General features: G+C 34.6%; 1 protein-coding gene across 1 annotated transcript; it reads left to right on the top strand.

Moving 5' to 3' along the window:
• The first annotated feature begins 11,899 nt into the window (after positions 1 to 11,899).
• Positions 11,900 to 12,751, top strand: LOC113350707 (protein SLOW GREEN 1, chloroplastic-like). The gene has a single exon (XM_026594838.1). It carries the CDS (start codon positions 11,900 to 11,902, stop codon positions 12,749 to 12,751), a length of 852 nt encoding a protein of 283 aa, XP_026450623.1.
• The last annotated feature ends 14,476 nt before the right edge of the window (positions 12,752 to 27,227 follow it).

The raw sequence follows: 27,227 nt of genomic DNA, 5'->3' as shown, positions 1-27,227 counted from the left end.
GAAAAGTCAAAAGGTAGCTGATAAGGGGAAGGCGAAGGCAACCAAGATCTCCACCAAGTCTACTTCCGAAGAAGTAGTGATGGCTTTCAAGATAATGGTAAGAATGACTTCACTTTATACTCTTGCATATATTAGTTCATGGTAAAAATGTCTTTAATATCACGGTTGGAAGTTGTTGACAAATGAAAATAGGTTGTCGCGGGTAAGGAGATGTTGAAAAAATGAAGACCAAACTTGGTTGCAAAATACCTATGATTGTTGAAGAACAAAAATACCTCTACAACAAGTGGGATGCAATTATAAACAAAGGACAAGGACCCGAGGTACCCGCACAAAGGCCTACCATTAAGAGGTCTCGACAAGTTGGTGAAGGTACAAGTGGAGGTGGTACTAGCGGCCCATCCGGTAATGATGATGCATCGGAAGATGAGGAAGAAGAGGTGGTCGTGGAACTAACAAGAAGGGTCGTCGTTAAGTTCACTTTTAAGTTTGCAAGTTCTTTTTAATGTTTTCTTTAGTATTAAGTACACTTTAATGGTGTTGCAAACACCTTGACTTTTAGGTGCTGAACTATGTTTTTAATGTTTGCGTAAGTGCACTGGAATCGTGTTATGAACACCTTGAATTTCATGTTTTAATCAATAGTGCAACATTTAATTATTTAAGTGGTTTTTCTAGAAATTGTTATGTTCGGCTTATCTTGTAATTTCGGTTGCAAGTCGAATTTGGTATTTCCCAGGTTCGGCTTATCTTGTAATCTCAGTTGCAATCCGAATCTGGTATAACAAAGGTTCGGCTTATCCTCTAATTCCATTTATAATCCGAATGTATTATTTTGTAATTGTCACGTTCGGCTTATTCTATAATTTGAGTTATAAGCTGAATCTGACAAAATAAATTTCTCTAACTGCTACTTTTTGGTTTTGTTTAAAGCATTGATCCGTTGGGGAATTTTTATATATTGTATTGCCCCTCTCTAACGATTTTTTTACTAAATTTAGTGTTGTTTCTCCAAACCAATTTTTATTTTTTGCATTTCTACTCAAAAATGGAACCATTCGCCGTTGAAGATGATAAAATTCTTGTCAAAGTTTTCATTCGAACTTATCATGAGTGGCCTAATGAACATCATTCGATGTTTTGGAAAAGAGTTAAAGAATTCCATTTTGAGTTAGATGGGAATCCAAAACGTCGTAAGTGAATGGAATTATCTGAAATATTTGAGAGTATCCGTTATACTATGCGAGATTATATCAGAGTATTATGATGGGTCAATCAATATCATCCCACTGATACTAATGAAGAGAAGGTTAGTATTCCAAATTCCACCGCGCTTATAGGTACGCATTTTTTTTAATAGTAACTTGCGTATTCTTCTTTTTTAAGGATGCTAGAATTCAAAGCCTTTGGGAAATACGCCATGGAGGAAGATACGAGCTTGGGATGTGTTATACATGGTTGAGGAGAAGAATTCCGAGATTTATTAGAAAACTAGTCGCCGAGATTCGGTAGAGATATATCCCTCAAGATCCATTGAACTATTATGCAAAACAGAGTAGTAAAGGGTAATTTAAGTTTCTATTTAACATTTTAATTAAAATGTAATTGTGGTAGTTTATATTCAAATAAGTATTGGCATTTAATACAATAGATAGTTCGGATTGAATGGGAAAACTTTGGTACGCCGAACCTGTAAGAATTTTCAAAATTTTGAAAATGTAGCCGTTAATTATACAGATTCGGCTTATGTTCCAAAATTCGTATCAGCCGAACTTTTACATTTTTCACGAAAACCTAAGAATGACTCTTTTTTTTTTTAAGATATAGTCGTTATAAACCTGTTTTCTATATATACCTACATGTTTTTTCATATTCTAAAGCACGTATGCTCAAAAAATGGCAGCCCAACTCCTAGTTTACTCTAGAAGAAGATTTGTCTCTTTGCACTAATTACGTAGCATACTATCCAAAGAAGGGTGAAGAACGACGAGTGAAGGGTCTGATGAGTATGTACTACTTGGTTAGAATTCATGAAGCCTTATGCACGGAAACATGTAATCCTCACAACCGGGATATTGCGTCTTTGTTTTGCCAAAAACTATTAAAAAAAAATCACAGACTTTATAGCTTTAGTTCGGGTTGTGATTCGATATCGACTCAAGGGTGAAACAAACTCTGAAATTGAAGTTCGAGCTCTAGAGGAATGGAGAAGATGTAAAGAAAAGAATTTCAAATACGAAGATCAATATAACATTCTTAGAAGGTTTCTCATTGCCCATTTAGGATATTAGAAATTTATTGTAAGGCTACTATGTAACGGGGATGTAATCCACATTTTCTATGAATGAAAAAAACTCTATTTGGAATGACAATAGTTTTTGTGATCAAGAATCATGTCAGGTTCGGCTTTCATGAAACTAATGTTACAAGCCGAACCTGGCAAACAAACCCTGATATTTTTTTAGTTGTCAGGTTCGGCTTTCGTGAAACTAATGTTACAAGCCGAACCTGACAAACAAACTCTGTTGTTTTTAGTTGTCAGGTTCGGTTTGACTGAATCTAATGTTATAAGCCGAACCTGGCAAAAAAAATCTGTTTTTTATAAGTTGTCAGGTTCGGCTTGAATGAAGCTAAACTTACATGTCGAACCTTCGTTTAGTTATGTATTCGGCGCATAATTTATAAGCCGAACCATCTCCTGTGTTCTTAGTTTTGGTTTCCATTGGTGATTCGACTTGTTATGTTAATTACATACAAGCCGAACCTGTTACTAGTTGGTTGATGAATTAGTGCTAATGTTGTTCCAAAATTCTGACACATTCCATAACAAAAAAGTAAACCATTCAAATATTAAGTTTTGAGGGTACATGTAATCGCAATTCTAATGTTGTATCATCCTCATCATACACGAAAACCAAAAGACACAAAATAGATTGAAAACGCGGATAAATCCATATAACATTTTATGGAGATCCTAGACGAATCTCATCATCTTCACTAACCTCTTTCTCATCATCTTCATCCTCATCACTTGAAAACATAATTACGTGTTCACTTGCGAGCGACACATTCAAAGCTTTCCAAAGATTCATTTCTGTTTCATAATTTGCACACCAATCCCTCGAGTAATTATTTTCAAATCTAGGCCAAAAGGCTGCACTCATCAAGGGTGGTAATGGGCAACCGGGTCTAAGTTTGAGGCTGATAAAATGACAATTTTGAACAACACCAATAAGAAGTCTTCTATCTTTTACACCATCATGGCAAGGTTTTGTTGGAGGCGCATAAGTAAAACTATTACCCTTCCACCCGAAACAATGTACGACGCAATCGAATGTCTCCGCTATTAAAAACCCATAAACGGGCATTGACATCCAATGTTCTTGGGTGATGCTTACATCCCTATGTAAATGACGTTCGAATGCAATGTACCCCGCTGCCACCCTGCATCTCCTCTTGGACTTCCTTGCGTCATTGTCTTATAGAATTCTTTTTTCCGGGGCACCAGATTGTTCAAAATATAGTTGACTTCATTTTCATGGGGCACCAGATTGTTCCCTTCCTTAAAAGGACCAAGTTGTTACGTTGTGACGTAATATCCACAATTTCCATCACCTTGTACATCATCCATTGTTACAATATTCTCATGAATTATCGGCGATAGATCTTCCAAGTAGTTATCATATATAAAATTGATAGACCTCAAATAGTTACCAGACTTATCTCTTTTGGGTCCTCTCATCCTACCAATTTCATGTACGGCCCTTTTCTCATTTATCTTGGTTTGTTAAGGATACATCTTACTCTTCCCCTTGACATCCTCTATACTATCCTTTGCTTGTGACGAACATTTATTTTCCTTGACCTCTTTGTTACTTGTTTCGGATTTTTGAATACTCGGACGACCATGTTTTTTGGAACTTTCACTTCTTCCTCCTTCATCACCTTCTCAATTTCCTTATTTGCCTTTTCATACCTTGCATCATGGATCTCAACGCCGGATGGATCCCTATGGGTAACCAATAGTGCCTTGTTTGCTTGTCTAGTTTGTAAATTATTCATTTTCTTACTCTTCCTACCTTTCGGGACCATTATATTCTCTTGGGTGAAGGGATACATGACCGACATCATGTTGTGCCATAGGATTTATTTTTGAGCTCGGAACATCTTCCTATACATCTCCGCCAACTTTTTCCCATTTGTTGTGTCCCAAATCTCTAGATCATCATTGTCGTCTTCGGTTGGGAGAGGATCGAAGCTTAATTGTTTCCAAAAATGATCAATATCCTCAAATGGTATGATCCTATCCTTGTACCGAAGTATGTCGTGGAGGCATGGAAGTCCCATAGATGTCTTCATTTTACAAACACACTCTTCCTCCAAGTTGGTGCCAATGTCTCAATGAAATCTACTTCTTTCATCAATAAGTCAATGCATAGATGGGAGACTCTATAAGTTAATCCCCATAACCATTTACTTTTGTAATACTTGTGTTTGAACATAAGGCTATGTTCGAACACCGCTTTAATTCTCACAACATCACTTTTGAAATATTCATCAATTGCATCAAATACCGTGACAAACGTTTCAACACATCCAAAAAGGTTCTTCTTCAACCGATAATGAGCCGACTCTACCATACTTGTGGATTGGTTGTCGAAGTGTTTGTGTCGATTTGTGAAACAAGACACGAACCTTTCTTTATTAGGTTCTAACACATCTTTGAGCAAGTAAGTAATGACGTCGGGGTAGTCGGTCCTCCAATGATTAATAAGCATTTTAACATTTTCTTCGTAGACATCCTCGGTGATTGACCATATCAAAGCTTCCCATTCTCCATGGAAAGAAGCCCACAAAATCTCATTGTGTTCATATTATTTCAAGAATTCCCTCTTTTTCTCTACTCGTTTTTCCGCCGGTAGTTTAGCAATATTCTCTAATTCTTTCATCTTAAGTGGTTGAATTATCGGTTGGCATTTTTTCTTCACATTGCACCATATATGAAACGTACAAAGAAAGTTGAAAGCATCAGGGAATACCTTATTTATAGCATACATCAACGATGAATCTTGATCGGGTACGAACACTTTAGGAACAACACCCTCCCGACAGATTAACTTCAATTGTTCTAACCCCCAAACATAACTCTCTTTCTTCTTGTTTTTTCAAGAAAAAAAAAGCCACGGTGAACGATGCCTTCGTCGATGTATGCCCAACAATGTTCATCAATGGCATCTCATATTTGTTAGTCTTGTACGTGAAATCCAATATAAGAACTTGTGGGAATCATAAATCCAATTGGACGCATTCCGAGTGGGCAAGAAAAAGGTGTGTCACTTGACCAAATTCATCCAACTTTTTTTGGCAAGCGTAGTTATTATTCACCCCTAACCACATCACTTGTTCCATAACCATCCTACCTTGCAAATTGAGTCTTCTAATCTTATTTCTTGCGTTGTAGATAATTTTCATAGTCGACTTGTTATTCTTGTCGTCCTCCTTCAATTTACTAAGAATCCTAGACGGCAACATACGTGCTCGTGTCATTTTATCCATTTATAGAATTTCATTGGGTTTGAGTCACACTACTTTTGCATGTTCATGAAGGTCACGTGGACGTGGGTGGTTATAACGACAATCCATAATTATTTTACTCATAACCCGATATCCATCATCTTTGTTCAAGGACTTATTCTTGTTCCTGAGGTTGAAAACGATCTTGAAAGGGCACTTTGTTTTCTTCGTCTTTGTCCTATTCTTTCTCCCGGTCTTCCCAACATATACATAACCTTTTTTAGCCTTGTTAGCGCCGCTTCCACTTCGCTCACAAATCATTTCAAACCGATCCCCTCGGCTTTGTCGTCCTTTAACTAGTACGCAATTTATCTTCATCGCGTGTTCCTCAGCCCAAGCATGTGCTTCGATATTAATTTTCCATCTCTACGTTCATTCAAACACAAATAATTAGTAAGAAAAACTTCGGAATATTCCGACAACATTAAGGTAAACAACAAGTTTTTACATACCAAATCATTTTGGAAGTGATCTTTAGTATCTTCGTGAATTACGTCAACTAGATCAGGTTGATTTTCCATCGGTACAGGTCCACCAAGCACGATCTACAAAGAATATCACAAGGTTAGATACTACAAACAAAATTTAGTGGCAAGGTTCGGCTTATTCGATAATCATAAAATGTGCGAACCCTGTACATTTATAAGGTTCGTCTTATACGATATTCACAATATGTGTCGAACCTAGCAGTTACGAGGTTCGGCTTATAAGATATTTACAATATGAGACGAACCATTAACAAATTATGGACCCAACCATTATTAATGATATGTTCGGCTTATACGATATTCACAAAATAAGCCGAACCATCAACATGTTTTCTTCTAAAAGTTATAGTGTAGGGTTCGGCTTGTTATGAAACTTTCTTATAAGCCGAACTAGTATCTAGCAAATAGGTTTCAAGTGGAAAATATATGTTCGGCGCACAACGTAAATAGTTTCAGCTAGCCGAACTGTTCATCAATTGGGTTGGTTCAGCTCATAATTTTAATCCGAACCCTATCCTGGTTCGCCGAACCATGAAGAAAAAATACAAACTTTTGATGATTTCAAGCTACAAAAGTAAGATTAAACATAGGATAGAACTGTACCTGTGTATTAGAAGCATTGGGCTCCTCATATATGTACTCATCATCTGGATTTGGCTCATAAAAATCATCACCTTGAGTTTGAGTTTGAGTTTGAGTTTGAGTTTGAGTTTGTGCTTGAGTTTGAGTTTGTGTAAAATCATTCTCGTAATCTAAGAAATCAGCCATTTCCGGATCATTGTTGTAGTTGATGCGTATTTTCCTAGGTTTTTTAGATGAATAACCCTCCTCATCCTCCATTGAATCAAGTACAAATTTGTTTCTCACTTTCTCCTTTTCTTTCTCTCCTTCTCAATAAAAACCTAATTTTTTCCCCAAGATTTTTCATCTACACAAACCTTTATAATTCTTAAATTATCTTCATCACTAATTAAATTATCCTAATCACTAATCGAGTGTTAATCACTAATACAGAAAGGGCAGATTTTCCATTACCAAAAATATTTGGTTAAGGGGTTTCTGATTTTGCTATTTACAACCCCTTTTTGTCTTTATTGAGCATGCCCTGAAAGTTTTAGGTATGCCCTAAAACATGATTCTTATTTTTACCTGGTGGTAGCACGGGTTACTTCCTAGTTTAGGTTATTTAAATGTGAAAAATACTATAACCCCCTTACTATATGGGTTCAATATAGAGAAGCCCCACAAAATGGATATTTCTAGGCCCATAACTTTTATTTTTGGGGCCAGGTTTTGAAATTTTCCGGATTGCTGCCGTCATCAATTTTTTTAATAAGTCTGAAAATATCAAAAATAACCTCCAGTATTTATAGTAGATTTATACAGGAACAGAAACAGAAAATCAAATCGTTTTTTTTTTACTCTCTCATCTCTCTGCTCTCTAACGATTTTCTCTTCATGATATCAAATCTTCCGAATTCGAATTGTTTCTTCAAAAAATCGCTGCATTGAAGAACAACAAACAGGTTGATTTTTTATTCGCTGTATTGAAGACGAGAGGAAGAACAACACGTTATTTCTCAGAAAATCGTCGAATTGATTCTGTTGTTTTCAAATCTGACAAGAGGAAGACGTTACATTGAAGAACAACAAATAGGTTTGTATCAATTTTTATTTTCTGTTTGTATAAAATAGGTTTGATTCACTAGTTTTTCTGATCTATTTTTTTTTTTATTTCGACTTTCTACTGATTATCGTTTTTTTTGCTTGGATTTTGTTGAGTCTGAGAAGAGGAAGAAGATAGGTTGGAATAGAGAAATCAACATAAGTGTGTTTTCGATCTAGTCTTGAATTCATTGATTTCGATTTTTATGATTTGGATCTTTCTTATTTCGTTTTTATATTTTTTGATTTGGATGATACTGAGAACAGGATTTGGTTGATACTGAGAACAAGAAGAGAAATAACATTGTTTCAGAAGAAGGAAAACAACAAATCTAGGTATGAATTTTATTTGGTTTGATTTCAAAACTTTTTTCAATTTTTTTTCGATTATTTGTTGTTCTTGCATGCCCGATCCGAGAATTTGTTGTTTATATTTTGTTGATACTGAGAGGAGGATGAAGAAACAATTTTGTTTCAGAAGAACAACTTCAAATTAATGTAGACATGCTGTTTTTTGTTACGGTATGTGTAACTTGAGGTTACACATATATATCCTGTTGTATTTTTAGCATGAAATTTGTATTTTTCTGTTATTTTTTGTTTTTTGTGAATTTGTTGTGAATTTTTTATTTGATACTGAGAAGAGGATGAAGAAACAATGTTGTTTCAGAAGAACAACTTCAAATTGATGATGTGGACATGCTGTTTTTTGTTATACAGTATGTGTAACATGTGGTTACACATATATATCATGTTGTATTTTTTAGCATGGAATTTGTATTTTTCTGTTGTTTTTTGTGAATTTGTTGTGAGTTTTTTGTTTGATACTGATAAGAGGATGAAGAAACAATGTTGTTTCAGAAGAACAACTTCAAATTGATGATGTAGACATGCTGTTTTTTGTTATACAGTATGTGTAACTTGAGGTTACACATATATATCATGTTGTATTTTTAGCATGGGATTTGTATTTTTCTGTTGTCTTTTGTTTTTTGTGAATTGTTGTGAGTTTTTTGTTTGACACTGAGAAGAGGATGAAGAAAAAATGTTGTTTCAGAAGAACAACTTCAAATTGATGATGTAGACATGTTGTTTTTTGTTACAATATGTGTAACTTGAGGTTACACATATATATCCTGTTGTATTTTTAGCATGTGTAAATATATATCCTGTTGCATGTGTATTTGTAAATAATTGTAGCATTTGTATCTTTAAGACACATTGTATCTATTGCTTTCTGCATATGATATATTTCTCCTGTAGAGTATGTTGATGGATCATTTTATGTTTAGCTTGTTGCATAGGATATATTTTTCACAAGGGGGCAACGCCCCCGAGTGAATTGCGTTCGTTTGATTTTTGATATTTTTATTGCATGTTTGTATTTTTCAGGTTGTTATGGCTGCTGTGAGTTGCATGAAACATGGGACATGGAAACTTCCAATATTGGTTTGTCTTGGTTTGGAACATGGAAACTTCCAATAAATCTACCAGGTTTTAAAGATGCAGCTGATCTTCGTTTTTGTTATACATGCATCACAAGTCTTTTTGGCTCATTTTTTGCATTAATTTGTTATTGCTTTAATAGCAAGAACGAGAAATTGAGTTTGTGACCAAATTCAATTTTTTTTTCATACAATTTGTACTTGAGAATATTCTGATTGTTATGGTTGTGAAAGACTTAAAAATAAGAGTTGTAATGAATAAGAAAAAACAGACTCAGAACAAGCTATATTTATGTGTAACTGCGAGATACACATACTAATTGGATGTGTAGATGAAAGTTACACATGCTTACTGGGTGTGTAGACACAAGTTACACATGCTAAGTGGATATGTAGACGAAAGTTACACATGCTAATTGGATGTGTAGACGAAAGTTACACATACTAATTGGAAAAAAATAAACTCAGTGATGGAAAAATCCTGAATAAAATACACAAGATATATGGATGTGTAGATGAAGGTCACACTCGCTGATTGGATGTGTAGCTGTAAGTTACGCATGCTAATTAAACAGACTTAGACTTGGAAAATCCCTGAATCAAGTACATAAGCTATATGGATGTGTAAATGCAAGTTACACATGCTAATTGGATGCGTAAACGAAAGTCGTACATGCTAATTGAAAGAAAAAACAGACTCAGAAATGGAACAAACTATATCTATGTATAACTGTGAGTTACACATGCTACTTGGATGTGTAGATGCAAGTTACACATGCTTACTGGGTGAGTAGATGCAAGTTAGACATGCTAAGTGGATGTGTAGACGAAAGTTACACATGCTAATTGGATGTGTAGAGGAAAGTTACACATGTTGTACGTCAGCACATAAAAAGTAACAAAATTATAGTTACAGACAAAAATAACAAATATCTAGAACAAAATTTCATTTGATTGAACAAGATCATTAATAATAAATACAAATTTAAGCCTAATATTCAATGTAGACAAGATAATCAATCAATGTAGACAAAAAAAAACTCTTAAATCAAATTTTATAGGCGGATCACTCAATGTTGATCTTCGTTCTTCGCTTTCAACAATTGATTTCACTCTAATCTCACTTTCATTATATCTTCTACCACCACTACCACCGGCACCATCAATACTCCTGTAACCACCATTACCACTGTAAGAAGAGTTCCATAACCATAAATGCAATCTAATTAATATAAAACTTATCATATAACAATCACCAGCATAACCACTACATCAATATCATGTCAGCTACATACTTTTAGTGCCATCCAAGATCATATATACCTACTCTCAATATCATGCATATATAATCTGAATAATTTAACTACAAACACAGTTTTATGAGTTCAACCTACAGATCAAGGAATTTCAATACAACTTAGTAAGAGAAACTCATATTCATCTAATTGTATGAATGTGTAACTTCGAGTTACACATGCTAATTGTATGTGTATACGGAAGTTACACGTGCTAACCGGATGTGTAGAGGAAAGTTACACAAGCTAATTGGATGTGTAGACGTCAGTTACACATGCAAATTGGATGTGTAGACGTCAGTTACACATGTTGTACGTCATCACATAACAAAAGTCATCTTACAACATGAACTAGAACATCAACATGAACTTGATAACCCAATATACATGTGTACTTGTATCAGCATGAACTAGAACATTAACTACAATATCTATCAACAATGAATTTTAGGTTGTAAATAAACCTAAATTTATGCATAAAAATTACCTGTATTCAAAGGAAAAATCATTTGATTCAAAAGCAAATATCGTTTTGTTCTTTTTTCTTGGATCTGTAATAAAAAAACAAATCAAATCAACAAAAATCGATTGATTCAAAAACAAAAAATTGAAACTTAAAAATCAAATTAACTAAAGAGAAATAACAACTTTAGTTAATCGTTTTGTTCTTTTTTCTTCCTTTCAATGTTCATACAATTTGTACTTGAGAATATTTTGATTGTTAGAATTTAAAACTAACAGCTTCAAATTAAAACATACCTATTTGTTTATCATCAGACTCTTTCCTCTCACAATCTGCAGTTGGTTCAATCGATTCAAATTAAATCGATTTAGGATCTGAATGTGAAACTGAAATTCTTGTTTCTAACGTTTTCCGATCCGTTGTTCTGATTTTAGGGTTTATCGATTCAGAAGATGATGAATAGTTTTGGATTCCTATCTGTGTTTGCAACCGATTTCAGCAAATTTTTTTTGATTTTTTGATTTTTTTTTTCCGATCTGTTTATGTTAAAGGTGAGAGTGAGATCCGGTTTCTTTCTCTTGAAATGAAAATGAATGTGTCTGTTTGAGAGAAAACCTAGGTTAGATAGTTATATAGTGAAGGTCAATTTGGTCATTTCAATCTCTTTTAAAATTTATTTTTAATTAGGGTCCTGATTTTAAAACTCTTTTAATTAGGGGCCTCATATTATGGGTTATCCATGGGTGGGGCCTTAGCCTTCCCAAATTAAATTAACCCAGTGTGGAATGGGTACCCCCTAATGTCGAGCGGAAGCGGGTTCGGGGAAATCTGTTCGTCTGTCAAGAGTCACCATAACAACGATTAAAGAACTTAACTGGTTTTCTCCTCTCAAGACGGTCAAGACCTCGACGTTCTCTTGAGAACACTACTCGTCGTCGTGTCAAAAAGAAAGAAAGAAAAAAAAAGATCATGGCGGAAGCACTACGGCAACTCGTTCATCACAGACCGATTATTCCAAAAACAATCTCATTACCTTTCATCAAATCATCTTCTTCGTGGAACCCTAACTCCAACCCTGAAATCCTAAAAAAACCACTTTCCTCAATCCTCAAAACTACTTGTGTTGCAATAACTACTTTTGTTCTCTTCTTCAACCGTTTTAATCAACCTTCCATTGCTTTAGCTTCTCAACCAACAGTGGAAGAGACCTGCATTACCGATGAAGATTCTGAGTATTTAAAATCCTTGAAAACTATGTTGGAGGTTAAAATTGATGAGGGGGATATTAAAGGAGCAATTTTAACTTGTGATCGGTTAATTCAGATGGAACCTTTGGCATTAAAATGGATGATTACTAAATCATATCTATTAGGTCAAGAGAAAAATTTCAAGGCTGCTATCTTAGGTTTTGAAGAATTGATTTCAACAAATTCTCTGTGTATTGAAGCTTATCATGGATTGATCATTACTATTTCTGATTCTGGATCAGAAGATTTTAGTGATGTATTAACAAAAATTCAGGCTGGTATAAGTATCTGTAAGAAGAAAAACAAGGTAGAAGAGTTGAGAGAGTTTAAATTGCTAATTGCTCAAGTGAAAGTTGTTCAGAAGAAGTACAAAGAGGCTTTGAAAGATTATGAAGAGCTTGTGAAAGAAGACCCAATGGATTGTATACCATATTTGTGTATGGGTATACTCTATACCTTGCTGAAGAAACCATTTAAAGCTGATCAGCAATTCAAGGTTTACAAGAGGTTAGTTCCTAAAGGACATTCCTATGCCAGGTATATTGAGGGTCAAATCTCCATGACAAAAATTTAGTTACAATTTTAGATATTTAGTTAATAAATGGTGTAATTAGGGCTTATATATAATTATTGTTAACGATACAAGGTAACATCCTAAGGTAAGCTTAGAACTCCGAGAATGAATTAGATGTTTAAGATATCAAATGCCCTTGAGGATCTCAAGTATGATTAATCATGTTTTATCCGAAGTGCGACTATGATGAATACCATCAAAGTTTTAAGGTGAGTTTCATCATATTTCTTTTTTTTGTGCGTGTGTGTGTCATCTATTTTACAATTCAGGGGATTAAACACATTATAGGTCCTTAAATAATAATTTGGTATATTAGCATCTTTCTATATGTGTTTTGCTCCTTTTGAAACCCATTTACACGTAGTTTGTTCTTGTCAGTTTTCATCCTCCTCCCTAAGGATTCATCAGTTTTTTTTTTTTTTTTTTTTGAGTATTTGGAAACTGATTTGATGAGTTGAATGAGTGGTCATCTTCTGTTCTCATCGAGGTTGAAGATTATATACAAAAGAATGAAGGGACCTAGACAGGAAACTGGATATGCAGTATAACATTAATGTTGGATAGTTTCTTTGATTCCAGATTTATTTTCTTAGAGAACCAATTGTTAGTAGTCCATATAGATCAGGAGCTCTGACCGCGGATTGGATAGTGGAAATTATGAATCTATTTGAATTTATCGCTTACCTTGACGAAAATCATTCAACTAAAATGTGTGGTGTTTGAAGGAAATGCAGGTTCCGTGACAAATTTGGTCATTGAAAAATCCCCAAGAATAGAGATTTTATGTTGTGTTAATAGTTATTAACTTTGTTGATTACGGCTACCCTCAAAGAAGCGCTAAAAGTTCTTGAAAGTATTAGTTAGGATTAAATGCAGACAATCATTTTTTGAATGTGCTAATAAGGACTCCTGTAGTGCTACAGGGTGTCGATACTGCTGCAATATCACTGCATGTTGGTAGACGCACACATTCTAGAGAACTAATCGGCTGGCACCTTCACAAATCCATCATCAGTCTGAGTGATATTGCACTATATGTATGCGCTTTTTTTTTCCTTAACTTATTGTGTAGGTCAGAGCCGTGTGACCTTCATGAAATTATCCTATTTTGTTGATAAATCATCACAATTTATTCATAGTTAAATTTTAAATTTAGTGCTTTAACTTAATAGTTCCAAAATGTTTGCTTAGTATCCTTTCCGGTGTCAAATTGGTTATTTATTCTTTTTGCTCATTTAATATCCCTTGATTCCATAAACTGTCATTTTCCAATGTTGGGAATGTAATGATACCAAACATGGAAAGTAATTTGCTTAAAAAGTTTGTAACATTTGAACCTTTGTGGTTCTTGCCCGTATCAGTGGAATTTGGTTAATTCTTCTTCAACCTCCTCCTGTAGTTTTCTTAATTAGCTGTTGTTGCCTGAATGGAAATTTATGTTTCTCTTTTCTTCACTTTTGTTCATTTTGTTCAATCTCGACAAGGACTTTTTTTTTAATCTCTACCGCTTTTCTCTCTATCTTTGCAGAGCATGTAGTACTAAACTAACTTAATTTGAGTAACTGTTTACCGTCATTCATGTTTTTCATTTCAATTTTCCTTTTTCGTCATATAGTTTGTCTAACTTTTTTTTTGGATAGAAGTAACTGTTTGACAGAGCATACATTCCTCAATAGCAATATAGCAAGGCATCCATACAAAAATTGTTGTGGCCAGAATAACTGGTAATATTTGTCTTGCATGCATAAGAATGATGTGAAACCGAACTTGACGCGCAGAGCCAAAGTACGTTATGCATTGGAAGTTTATTTACCTTCCAATTTGTTGATGTAGTACCTGTTGTGCTTTGAACTTGAAGTCCGAACATGCTCCACTGTAATTTTGGTTGTAGCTGTTTTATAATGCATTGTGAAAATACGGGTACACCACCAAAATGTTTATGCCATTAATATGGAAAAAACGGACTACACAAAGCTTTAGTGTCAGAAAGCCACCCCACTTATGGCCACCATTAAAATGGAAACTGATCAATACAGTATAAATTTAATATTTTAAGATCAAAACTAGTCATAAAAATCCAAGGTGATCAAACTTGTGGTACAAAAACCCCACTCAAATGTTGGGATCCATTAAAAGTTTAAAACTCCATTTTAAACAAAGTTGATACAAAAACTCCAAATTTTTAAAAATTGATACAAAAACCCCAAGTTTCAAAATTGGTTTCATCAAATTTTATGATGAAACCAAAACTTGGTTTCATCAAATTCTTTGGGGTTTCATCAAATTTTATGATGAAACCAAATTTTGGTTTCATCAACTGCGAGTTACTTTTGTTTTGTTGGGGTTTTTGTGTTACTTTTGTTTTGATGGGTTTTTTGTGGATGGATAGTGACACCTTTGGGGTTATAACTCGCGGACCGTTTTAAGATGGTTGGAATTCCTCTTAGAACAAATCTAGAGCCAACCAGAGATATGAGTGGTACTTCAAACCGTAAGATGGGCAACTTGAGTGCACAAAGAAATAAATAGACATTAAGAAAGTTCATTCCAACCCAGATGATACAGAACTTGCTCACTTTGACAGCATCACAACAATTAGTTAGAGAGGAAGGATTCATGGACACTCTTAGATGGATACTATGATACGTGATTTGTGTCATTTTCTCCGCAAAACTCAAACGACAATGAATTTAAATCTAATATTTTGATAATACGTTCCACTTATAAAACTCTACATTCCTACCAAAAACGAGCACAATCCGAGATACCAAACTTCACCATCTACCAACCTTAATTTCAACCGTTAACTTTTAACGGATGATATTCAAATGGGTAGATGGTGGTGTTATACGTATCGAATCCTGCTCATTTTTGGTATGAATGTTAAGTATTATGATAGGAACGTATCATCAAAATATTAGATTTAAATTCATTACCATTTGGATTTTGCGGAGATAACGACGCAAATCATGTATGATAATGTCCATCTAAGAATGTCCATGGATCCCCGTCCATTAAATGCACGTATTTTGTATATTTAATAACGTCATTGTGCACCTCTATTGTTCTTCAATTATTCAATGAAGGCCCAGGTATTTGGAATGAACATACGTCTTTTTTGGAACGAAACAATTGAAGATAACTTTATTCTTACCAAATGATTCATATGGATAGACATTATCTAGAAAATAATCCATGAGAGGTAAGGATTTTGTCGTCGCGAGCCAGAAGGATTCGTAAAGCGTGGACAAATCATTAAGTCCCACGCGCCGAAGGTGCACGAGAGGTTGAGCCTAGGCCGAAGGCTTGGGTGATACCCTAGTCTATTTTACAACTCAGGGATTAAACACATTATAGGTCCTTAAATTATAACTTGGTATATTAACATCTTTCTATATGTGTTTTTCTCCTTTTGAAACCCTTTACAGGTAACTTTGTTCTTGTTAGTTTTCATCCTCCTCCCTAAGGATTCATCAGTTTTTTTCTTCTTCTTTTTTTGAGTATTTGGAAACTGATTTGACGAGTGTGAATGAGTGGTCAACTTCTGTTCTCATCGAGGTTGAAGATTATATACAAAAGAATTAGGGGGCCTAGACAGGAAACTGGATATGTAGTATAACATTAATGTTTGATGATTTCTTTGATTCCAGATTTATTTTCTTAGAGAACCAATTGTTAGTAGTACATACAGATCAGGAGCTCCGACCGCGGATTGAATAGTGGAAATTATGAAAAACTGAGCTCCTGACGCATATTGAATAGCGGAAACTATGAAAAACTGCTTTAGCATTTGCCGCAATAAACTTTCCTGCATTCTTGTTAAAGAACTCGAGTATTAGATTGATTAGGATACATAAAAGCTTCTATTTTAAGCTTAAACCCACTGTTAGGGGGTGCTTCCAACTCACTTTCCAGTTTGAACTAGATTTTTGATGTGTCTGTATATATTGCATGCTTTGCTCTTTATGATGAAGATGATAATTTAAGCTAGGTGAGAAAAAGTAGTTTCAGCGCTTTATATCTTTTATTGATTTTCTTTGACAGTGAGAAAGTTATGAACCTTGCGCAGAAAATGAAGCAACTTGTAGGGAAACTGTATATGCGACAATATGATCTAATGGTAAAGTTACCATTAGTAGTTAGGTTCCATCATAGTTTATCTGATCTGATGGAAGAAAGAACTGTCATGTTTGTTTAAAGGAAAATATTGAGTTGTTTAAACTATAAGTTGTTGGCTAAGAAAATATTGAACACACTTGAATCAGAGTGGGTTTGAGGACATATTGATGTTCTGACTTGAGTCTCCCCAGATATCCACCCTATCTCCTCGACCAATTCCCAGTTTGTTGTTTAACAGTAGCGAGTCTTTGTAAATTACTACATAAATATGAGCCTTGCTTTTGTTTAGTGGACCATGTAATGAATTTGCCTCGAGAGTTTACTTTGATTGAAGAATCTTCTTCCATAAACAAGTTGGTTCGTTCAGTCCAAGCTACTCTTGTGAGTATAGCTTGATTAAATCGTAAGTACATAGAATCCAGGTCATAGTGCTGATGGAGTTCTAAACTGACTGTGTATTATGATAATTCCTGGCAGTAAAAGTAAGTTCAACCTGTGACTTAGCATCTCAGGGTTTTTAATTGAAGTATCCAATTCATATTTAGGTCTCAATTAACTGTTTCTCTGAAGTAGATTGACTTGGCAGTTGAAACAATTTTTCAAAAATGAAAACAGTTAAAGGTTGTATATTTCCATTATCTTATTTCTCAGAAAAGAAACCTAAAATTTGCTCATGGTTCACGAGTTTGTTCTTAGCTCTTACAAATTTGTTACTAAAATTACTAGTCTCAACATTAAAGGATTAATTAAACCAACGATATCTCATAACTTTCAACATCCACTAACTAGAAGAAAATTACTAGTTACACAAACTTTCAAACCTACCTGAAAATCCTTGTTAACTGTCTTAAGGATCATCAGTTTAACACCTTTATGTACTCCCAAACTTTTCATTACCAAAAAAAACATCAAAAACCAATGTTACCTTACAATTGCCAATATCTCCTATCAACAACAAAATATGGCACAACAAATCAAAAAAATCGTCTGCGATAGACCACACATTAACAATATAAGCATCCACAACAACAAAGTTAAGTATCAGCAGAACTTGTTCAAAAGAAACTCGTTAATCATAATCAGGCTTTTTTCAAATCCTGATACCTTAGTTCTTTCTGATGCCCAGAGAAGGTTTTCATTAATCCATCTCATCGTAGCTTCCCCAGTCTTCTTCTTCATACTGTGTATTATAATCACTACCAGCTAATACAGAAGATCCATGCCCAGAACTTTATGAATCATCTGAATCACTCTCATTGCCTTCATTATTTCATCAGTCTCATCCTCTAAGAGTTCACTATCATCTTCTTCAGTCTCCTCATCCTCATGCATGGTCCTGGAAAATATTGTAGGATTTGCTTTCTCATCCTTACCTTCTATAGAGCTTGTCATCATAAGACTTTGACATCTTTTTCTTCTCCCCAATAGCATATGAATCCTCTTCACTCGAAACTATTTCCTGAACAAAACATTCGTATTCACCTTCTGATCATTATGAATCGCTCTCAGTTGCACTACCACACTTCTTCCAATTTCGTTGATCAAACCTCTCCTCTCGTTTTCTTTCCATTCTTGCAAGTCTTTTCTCCCTCCAGGCAGAAAACTCGGCGGCTTTGATTTCTCAATCCTTCTGCCTCTCAGCCTCACGATGACGTCTATCCAACTCGATCTGTAAATTATTCTTCAACCTCTCAAGTTCTCGATCATTCAATGATAAAGCTATGATCTTGGCGATATCAATCTCGTTTATCTATTTCTCGAAATATGTGTTGGTAATCTTTCACTTTAGCCAAGTTCATCTTTACTCGTGACGAAATCAATAACTTGAAAATCGCTTTCATGAAAAATAGTTTGTGAATAACAACTAAATAACATCCTCTAAGAAAGTTTCAATGATTGAAATGATAGTTTAGAAAATGTAACCATCTTTGGATATAAACATAAACATAGTGTTTTCTCACATTTGTGTAAAAGTCCAAAACCGGAAACCCAAAGTATGCATACCCGTACGTGTACTGGCGGTTGTTGGAAATCCGGGTGAGTATGCGTACCCGTACACGTACTGGTGGAAAGTTCACGTCCGTGAATTTATGCTGGAGTTTGAAAGTGAAAAACAAACTCAATTTGGTTGCTTAAGTACACGTACCTGTTCGCATACTTAGGTAGGTTACTTTCTAAAATTGGTTTGTTCATGAACTAAAACATTTATTATTAAGGAATGCAATCTTTGCAAACCGTGGCTATAATGTTCATGAATCGATTCGAGTGAATCAAAACCAGTTTTGCTTCGATTGTGTCATGTATACTTCTATGAGATCTAAGCAATTGAACAACTCTCTAACCAGTTTATTTGAGTCATTTGAACTAGTTATGGTGAAGATGAATAAAGTTGGTATGAAAGTGCTCATATGGCTAACCATTGGTTATTGAACTAACTAAGTGTACACGTTTAGGTATGGTTACTCAAACCTAAATGAAGTTACATTTCATTTGTGTATAACAAGCTAAGTTCGATCTAACAGTTGAAAGATATTAGCTTGAATCTAATCAGGTTTTCATCTAACGGTGAATATTGAATGCTCCAAGGTAAGTTAGATTACAAACCCTGATTTGGAGACTATGTTAGAGCACTGCTCGGTTGAACCCACCAAGCGTTGGTATGTCAAGATTGGTTGTCATATTTAGTTCCAAAACTCGAGTCGCTATTATGTAAACTACAGTCAACTTCGATAGGTTAGACTAGAAATGATAGAAGTGTTGTGCTCCAATTACTCACAAAGATCTGAAGATGGATTGAAGACAGCAAAGACATCGTCCTTCAGTTTGAGGTTAGTAACTATGACTTGACTTGTTCTATATCTATCTTGAGTCTTTCAAATCTTTTAGATTGAAAACATAACATGCAAAATTATATTATTATGATCAAAGTGCTAAGGAATTTATTGAACTACGAAGTATAATGTTTATCTTTTGAGCTTCGTAAATATGACATCGACATAATATTTTGGATGCTATTATGACTATGTATATTGGTAAAGGTGAAGATTTCATCCTAGGAAACAATGTTTTACATGTGTTTTAAGGAAGTAAATTCATGAACTTGTTTTGTGAATCAAAAAGGAAATCGCCAGGAATTATTGGTATTGTTATTCATTGCATATCTTTTGAACAACCAATATATGTGATTAGTAAAACTATTCACAAAGGCCTGACTTTTGTATTGGTATGACTTTTATTAGTGAAACCGATCTTAAGTAATCAACTGAGATGGTATGAACATGTACAATAATTTTTTAGTATCGGGGGAACCGATCCTATGAACATGTGAAACCGAATACAAGTTTATACCATAAATAAGGGGGAACTGATCCTATGAACATGTGCAACAAGGGGGAACCGATCCTATATGAACATGTGCAATCGGCCTCAAGAAATCTCAACCCAATCTGAGCACGTTTTGTGTTTTTAACATAAAAATTTATCCAAAAATAGATTTTCTAATTTTCTATTATTCTAGAAATATTTGATATATCGAAAATATATTTGGTTAATGTGGATACGTAAATAATGTCAACATCAAGATTTGAGCATCTTATTTACAGAAATTATGAAAACTGAATCTTGCTATTTATTGCATATCTTGAGAATATTTTAGGTTTTGGAAATTCCTTGGTGTCCAAACTTCCTTGATCTATAAATACCTAAGTTTGCATCTCTAGCAGACTAATCCTTCATAACAACAAACTACCTCTGTTGTGTTATTACTGGTGAAGCCGCCTATTCGGAGAGGAGAGTAACCTAATTAGGCGAAATCTCTTACGACCGCTCAGTTTAAAGTCTTCTTTGGGATTGAGAAGCTCTATTAGTACCGTTGGTGGGAAACTTGAAGATTGCATTGTTATTTTAGTTTTCGATTATTGATTTGGTTGACTAACGATTGTGAATCTTTGATTGCACCTAGTTTGTTTATTCTTGATAACCTTCTCTTTTGATATAAGGCTCACTCAAACTAGACCAACTACGGATCTAAGTCTTTCTAGATCCGTAAGATATATTCATTGATTTGCCATTGTTAACAGACTCCGATCTGTGCGACAAATCAATAAGGAAACAAGTTTGTTTTTGCAGGTTGTTACTTTGAAGATTAAATCGAAGATTGAAGACTTTGAGGATTTGAAGACTTTTGTTCTTGTGTTTTGATATTGGTGTAACTTTCTGTGACTTGATTTTCGGGGATCAAAGAGGTTGTTTATTTTCAATAAACATAACCCTTTTTAAGATCAACAAGTAGTTTTTGATTTTATCATAAACCTTGTAATCAAGATTGATTACTTCGATAATCATTGTCTTGTTTGATCTTGTAACCGAGGAACTTCGGATCTGGTAGCAGGTCTTAAAAATAGAAGATCCTTAACTGTGCTTAAATCATATTTTTCGGTATTGTGATTATAAAGTGAGTTTTGTTACCAAACACTTTATCCTTTACTTTTTGGAATACGATCCAAAGGAATCCTGTCTTGAAAGATTGAACCATCAAGAAGATAGATTACATTTAAGTCCTAAAAAGAATACATGTTCTGCTAGGATATATAATATCAAATATCTATTGAGAACTTCGGTTCTGCTAGATATTGTCAAAAAAAGAATACTGTTGAAGCTGAGTAACTAGGATTTAAGTTTACTTATTAGTGTCTACACGAAGTTGCAGGTTTACTTTTTGTAGCGTCTTAATTCATTGAGTATTCAAATATGGACTAGGTCCCGGGGTTTTTCTACAAGATTGTAGTTTTCCTCGTTAACAAAATTCTGGTGTGTGCTTTATTTTATTTCCGCATTATAATTGTTTTTATATTATAATTAAAGTAATTACACTTGTACGTTAACTAGGCACTTGATATTTATCTTATAAGGTTTCAGTTATCAAGTGAACACTTTGTCGTAGTATTGTCTCGATTTCATATCCATAGACGATCACACAAAGTGTATTGGATTTCTCCACTTGTCTAGTATAATTATTCACGTGTTAGGCCAGTTCGGACTAACCCTATTTGAAGTGGACACTGTGTTGAAATATTCCTTGAGTGATTGTTGCTCCAAGAGGTTTATACACGGTAGAGATTGAATAGGTTGTGATCAAATAAAAAGATTGTGGTGTATTTGGGTACCCTCGTCTTTTCAGACTATATAAAGTAGAACTCTAGCAACTGAGAAACCTAAACCCCACACCTTCTGTGTGATCCTAGTTGTATAAGCTAGAGTCGATTCTCCTTTAACCTTAGGTTTTTCACGAAACCATGTAGGTTAATGACTTGAAGACTTCATTGGGATTGTGAAGCCATACCCAACTATTTTCTCTGTAGTTGCGTGATCTGTCTTGTTGTTTCTATCGTGATTGAGTGCAATCGTAAGATTGGCTTGAGATTTATATCTCCGATAGGCAAGATAGAAAAAGTAGTCATAAACACCTTCGTCTCATCGTTTGTGATTCCACAATATATTGTTTCGCTAGTCGATTAAAATTATTGTGAGGTGATTGATATTTCTAGGCTGTTCTTTGGGAATATAAGTCTGGTATATCAATTAGTTCATGTTCACCTTGATTTATCAAAGGACGGAACAAAACTCGTAGGTATTTCTGTGGGAGACAGATTTATCTATTCGTGTAGACTTTTCTGTGTGAGACAGATTTGTTTATTAAAGTCTTCGACTTTGGGTCGTAGCAACTCTTAGTTGTGGGTGAGATCAGATAAGGGAATCAAGTGCGTAGTATCCTGATGGGATCAGAGACGTAAGGAGCGCAACTGTGACTTGAATCAGTGTGAGATTGATTGGGGTTCAACTACAATCCAGAACGAAGTTAGCTTGTAGTAGGCTAGTGTCTGCAGCGGCTTAATACAATGCGGTGTTCAATCTGGACTAGGTCCCGGGGTTTTTCTGCATTTGCGGTTTCCTCGTTAACAAAACTTCTGGTGTTTGTGTTATTTCTTTTCTGCATTATATTTTGTTATATAATTGAAATATCACAGGTTGTGCGTTGAATCGATCAATTGGTAAGTCCAACCTTTGGTTGTTGATTGAAATTGATTGATCCTTGAACATTGGTCTTTGGTACCGTTCAAGTTTTCTCTCTTATATTCAATCGGGCTCGCAAATTATTACTTGTTTGATTGCCGATTGAATTGAGAGATTGAGATATAACTCTTTGATATACTTTTCTTAAGATTAAGTTTGACTGTCTAGTTGATTCTCTTGAAAGTATATTGGAGTTAGTCCATACAGATTGCTAAGCGAAATATTGGGTGTGGTTGTTAGACCCCCGTTTTTTTAATTGGTATCAGCGCAGGCAAACACGTTTAAGACCTTATAAGTTTGTGTTTGTAGCGATCTGACTCTATGGACGGAAGTAATATCTCTGATAACACAACATCAGTTTAGAGTCACTCTGATGTGTTTCAAAATCCTGAGACATCTAAGAGATCTCTTGTATCTTCTCCTTTGACTGAATCTGCCTTCAACTGGGAAAAATATCTTCATGAACAGTTGGATGATCTTTCAGATGAGAGTGATTCAAAAGAAGGTCAAAGTATTGATGAGGAAGTCTCTCAATATATCAAGCTCTTTGACCATGCTTTGAAAGAAAAGAAGTCAACAACTTGCTTGGGTAAATATTTAGTACCTCTCTGTCAAGAAAAAAAAAGCTAAAACTCTTTAAAGGTTATGATTATGGGTATAAACTCTTACAATCTACCGTTAAAGATCGAGAAGAAGATGTACGCTCAAAAAGGTTTGAATGTGATAATCTTCTTCGAAATCTCTTTGTGTTGAAAGAAAGACTTGCAGAATCTGAAGCAAGATATGACTCTCAACAAAAATGTTTTAATGACAGAGAACACAGTCATCTCGCCAGAGAAAAACTTTTGGAGACTGATCTCGCTGCTGCCCTTGATAAGGTAAAATCACTGGAAGAGAATCTGAAAAGATTTAATTCTATCTCTACAAAATTATTTTCTATGCTTGGAGCATGTAACGAACATCGTGATACACGTGGTCTAGGCTATCAAGGAATAGACGCTCCGAGTACTAGTAAGATCAATTGTGTTCGTACTAATGACAACTCTTCATGTGAAAAACCTTTTCCAACAGCTGACGTTCCTAGGTACAAGGGTTGTGCACCTTCGATCAACTCGCTTGAGAACAGTCAAGAACAATTCCTTTAACAACTATTATTGCGAAAATAAAGGACACCTTGAACGGAGATGTTTTTTTTGACTGAGGAATGAAAAACTTCATAACATTCTTTCATGGATGTCTAAAGAAGTAATTAAACATGTCTCCCATCTTGCTGGAGTAAAAGGCATAGTCTGCAATCAAGAAAAATGATGTGATGAGTCATTCCTTAATTATGATTTTGAGACAAAAAATGCCTACAATTGTAGAAGGAAGAACGTCAGATGGACAACTGACTCTTTAAATTACTCTGAGAAGAGAAAAAGGCATAAGAGGAAGAAAAAAGGTTCAAATTACTTTACTCTCTCTGGAGAAGGCCTTGAATCCAAAGTGTCTGCTCTAGACTTCATTCATATCAATAATCGAGTCTCGGAGCTCCAGACCAGCATAAACAGAATCAAACGGAGCATTAAGAAGGCAAGGAAAGCAGCAGTTTCAGGTATCCCTTGTTCTCCCCTGTTTGAATCTCTTTCGACTAATCCTATTGATTTTTCTAAAAATCTTCATGAAGGAAAGAGAGAAGAAGTCAATATTCTTGATGAGAAAAATGCTCATCAAAATACAACTTGACTGCTCAATGTAGCCCTTCTTGTAATTATAGAAGCATGCTCATAACTCTCAAAAAGATCTTTTGTCTTGAGAAAGTAGTCGTTGTTATATTATTCTTTTCATTATCTTTTTCCTTTACATAATGATGATCGTAAAACTGTTGAGCCTTGCTCCAGTACTTTACATAATGTAATGTTTTTGATCGTCCACTCTTGAGAATAATTCCTTGTTGATTACCTTGAAGGACTTTTTTTTCTTCCCATTGACCAATCAGTTGTTGTTTATCAACAATTATATTATGTTCTTTTGAACTAAGGTTGTCATCAATCTGTTTAGAATGGGTCCTTGAGTTTTTTTTCAAGACTTCTTCTAAATTTGGCTCCATTACTATCTTGGTCGTGTACCAAGTTTGTAACCACATGTGCACGTACTCCTCACCCGTACGGAACATATACGAGTTTCCCTAGGGTTTCCTATGAAACACTCATATATATATATATATATATATATCATGCTCCTCTTTGATACATAAACGTTCCGAAACGTCAAAAAGTTCGCCGGAATTTTGTATGCACAATGTATGGATGCAACAAGGAAGACAAAGTTGAGAAGGGAAAGACTATCGAGTTTCACGATAACCCTGTTTTCATAACCTTCTATCATGTTGTTGATCATGAAAACAAACTACCAGTTCAGATGTCATATTAACTGGTAGGAAATCTTCTTCGAGATTTTGAGGTCTTACGTGAAAAACTTGGAATTGCAACAAGGAAACTTGAATTTCTGAAAAAAGCAACTGACGAGCTCGTCCGTGTTCAATCTCTGGTTGCTGTCCATGTTTAATGTTTTTCGAATTATGTTCTCTAAGAGTTGATTTTATTTTTGTGTAGGAAACTTCTTATGAGAATTTATTCTTGTGTTTTTAAGAAGGATGACTAGGGTTTGGAATAGCCATTATTGTGAGTACACATAGCTATGTCCAACGTTTTCATCTTGCAATGTTTTTAGATTTATTTATTTAAATTCTAAAGTTTATTTGGAAGATGATTTTGCAGTATTAATCTTTATGGTTTCATATATTGCAATTTGATATGGGATATGTGTGTTTGCGTCCGTGAACTATGATTTTCCCATACGTGGTCAAAAGTTAAGTCTTTCATATGTCGATAAGCAAGTATTGATAAAAGATTGAATGAACTTTTGACAAACAAAAGATAAGCCTATTATGTCATTATGAAAATATTGATGGAAGATAGGATGAGCTTTTGTTTACAAAGATTAAGTCTATCATATGTCATTGTGCAAATGGTGATGAGAAATAAAATGAATCTTTGGTTATTCCGCAGTATTTATCTTCCCTAATCCATATTTTTTTATGTAAATATTGTGCGGGTCCGTAAGTTCTCTTATGTGAGTATTTCCGATTAAATTAATCAAAGGTTCTCTTGTGGTTAATTTAATTGAGATTTTTGGATACAAATTCATGTTTCGTGTGATTTGTTAATGTCCAACGAAATCCTTCTTTTCCTGTGAAAGTAAGTTCGCTCTTGTTGTTCTTTCAGGAATGACATTTTATGGGGGAGAGTTCTTAATTGAACTTGTGCTTAATTGCCAAATCTTTGTGGGGAGTGCGACTGTGGAATATTATAGGGGTTATTTCGTATCTTTATAAACTCCTTGATGAATGCATTTAGTTTCGGCTACATGATTGCACCAAAAAAATTTGATATGAGCTTTCTTTTGGTCATGAAGTGTCTCTATGGAAATTTCATTAGGATCCCACTAGTTTTCGTACCTTTGTCAATTTTATTGACAAAAAGGGGGAGAATTAATGTGTAGTTCACACTACAAATACATATGGTTTTCGGATCATTGTGTAAGGGGAAGTGGTTTTCATGTGAGGTGAAGTATTGACTAAGGGGGAGTGATACATATCACCATAATATTGTTGTTGAAGTTGTGATACAATTGAACTTTGATGTTGTGTAATAATACAATGACATTGTTTAACAATGTTTGAGAGCTATTGTTTTCTCATTGTTATGGCTACGGATCTTCAACAACGATGATGCTGAATTGAATACCTTTGGAATCATTGGAGTACTTGGAAGTAACGAATATTTTGAGTAATGTTGAAGAACCAAGGATATCAAGCATGTGTATGAAAAGCTGCAAAGTTTATTTATTTTGTATTCCATATGTATTGATAGTTTTGTCACTAAACTTGACAAAGGGGGAGATTGTTAGAGAATTGCTCGGTCTAACTCGCAAGCGTTGCTATCTCAAGATTGCTTGTCAAGTTTAGCTGCCAAAACTATAAGTCTTGATTTCTAGTCTACTTATAGCTAAGTCTCAGACTAGGATAGTAAGTGTAGTTGAGCTCTAGACTCCACGACGTTCATCATGCAAAGACGAAGAACTACTGAAGGAACTGGTGGAACTTCATCGACAAAAAGGTATATGGAGATTTGAACTTATCTATCACTCAAAAGTCTATCTATTTTATCTCCTATCTTGAGACAAAAGTCATATTGCTATATAAACTTCGATTATACACATTTGCTATTTCGAGACGAGTTTA

The sequence above is a fragment of the Papaver somniferum genome, chromosome 1, assembly GCF_003573695.1.
Source record: "Papaver somniferum cultivar HN1 chromosome 1, ASM357369v1, whole genome shotgun sequence".
In the NCBI taxonomy this organism is placed as follows: Eukaryota; Viridiplantae; Streptophyta; class Magnoliopsida; order Ranunculales; family Papaveraceae; genus Papaver; species Papaver somniferum.
This window is presented reverse-complemented; position numbering and strand designations above follow the sequence as displayed.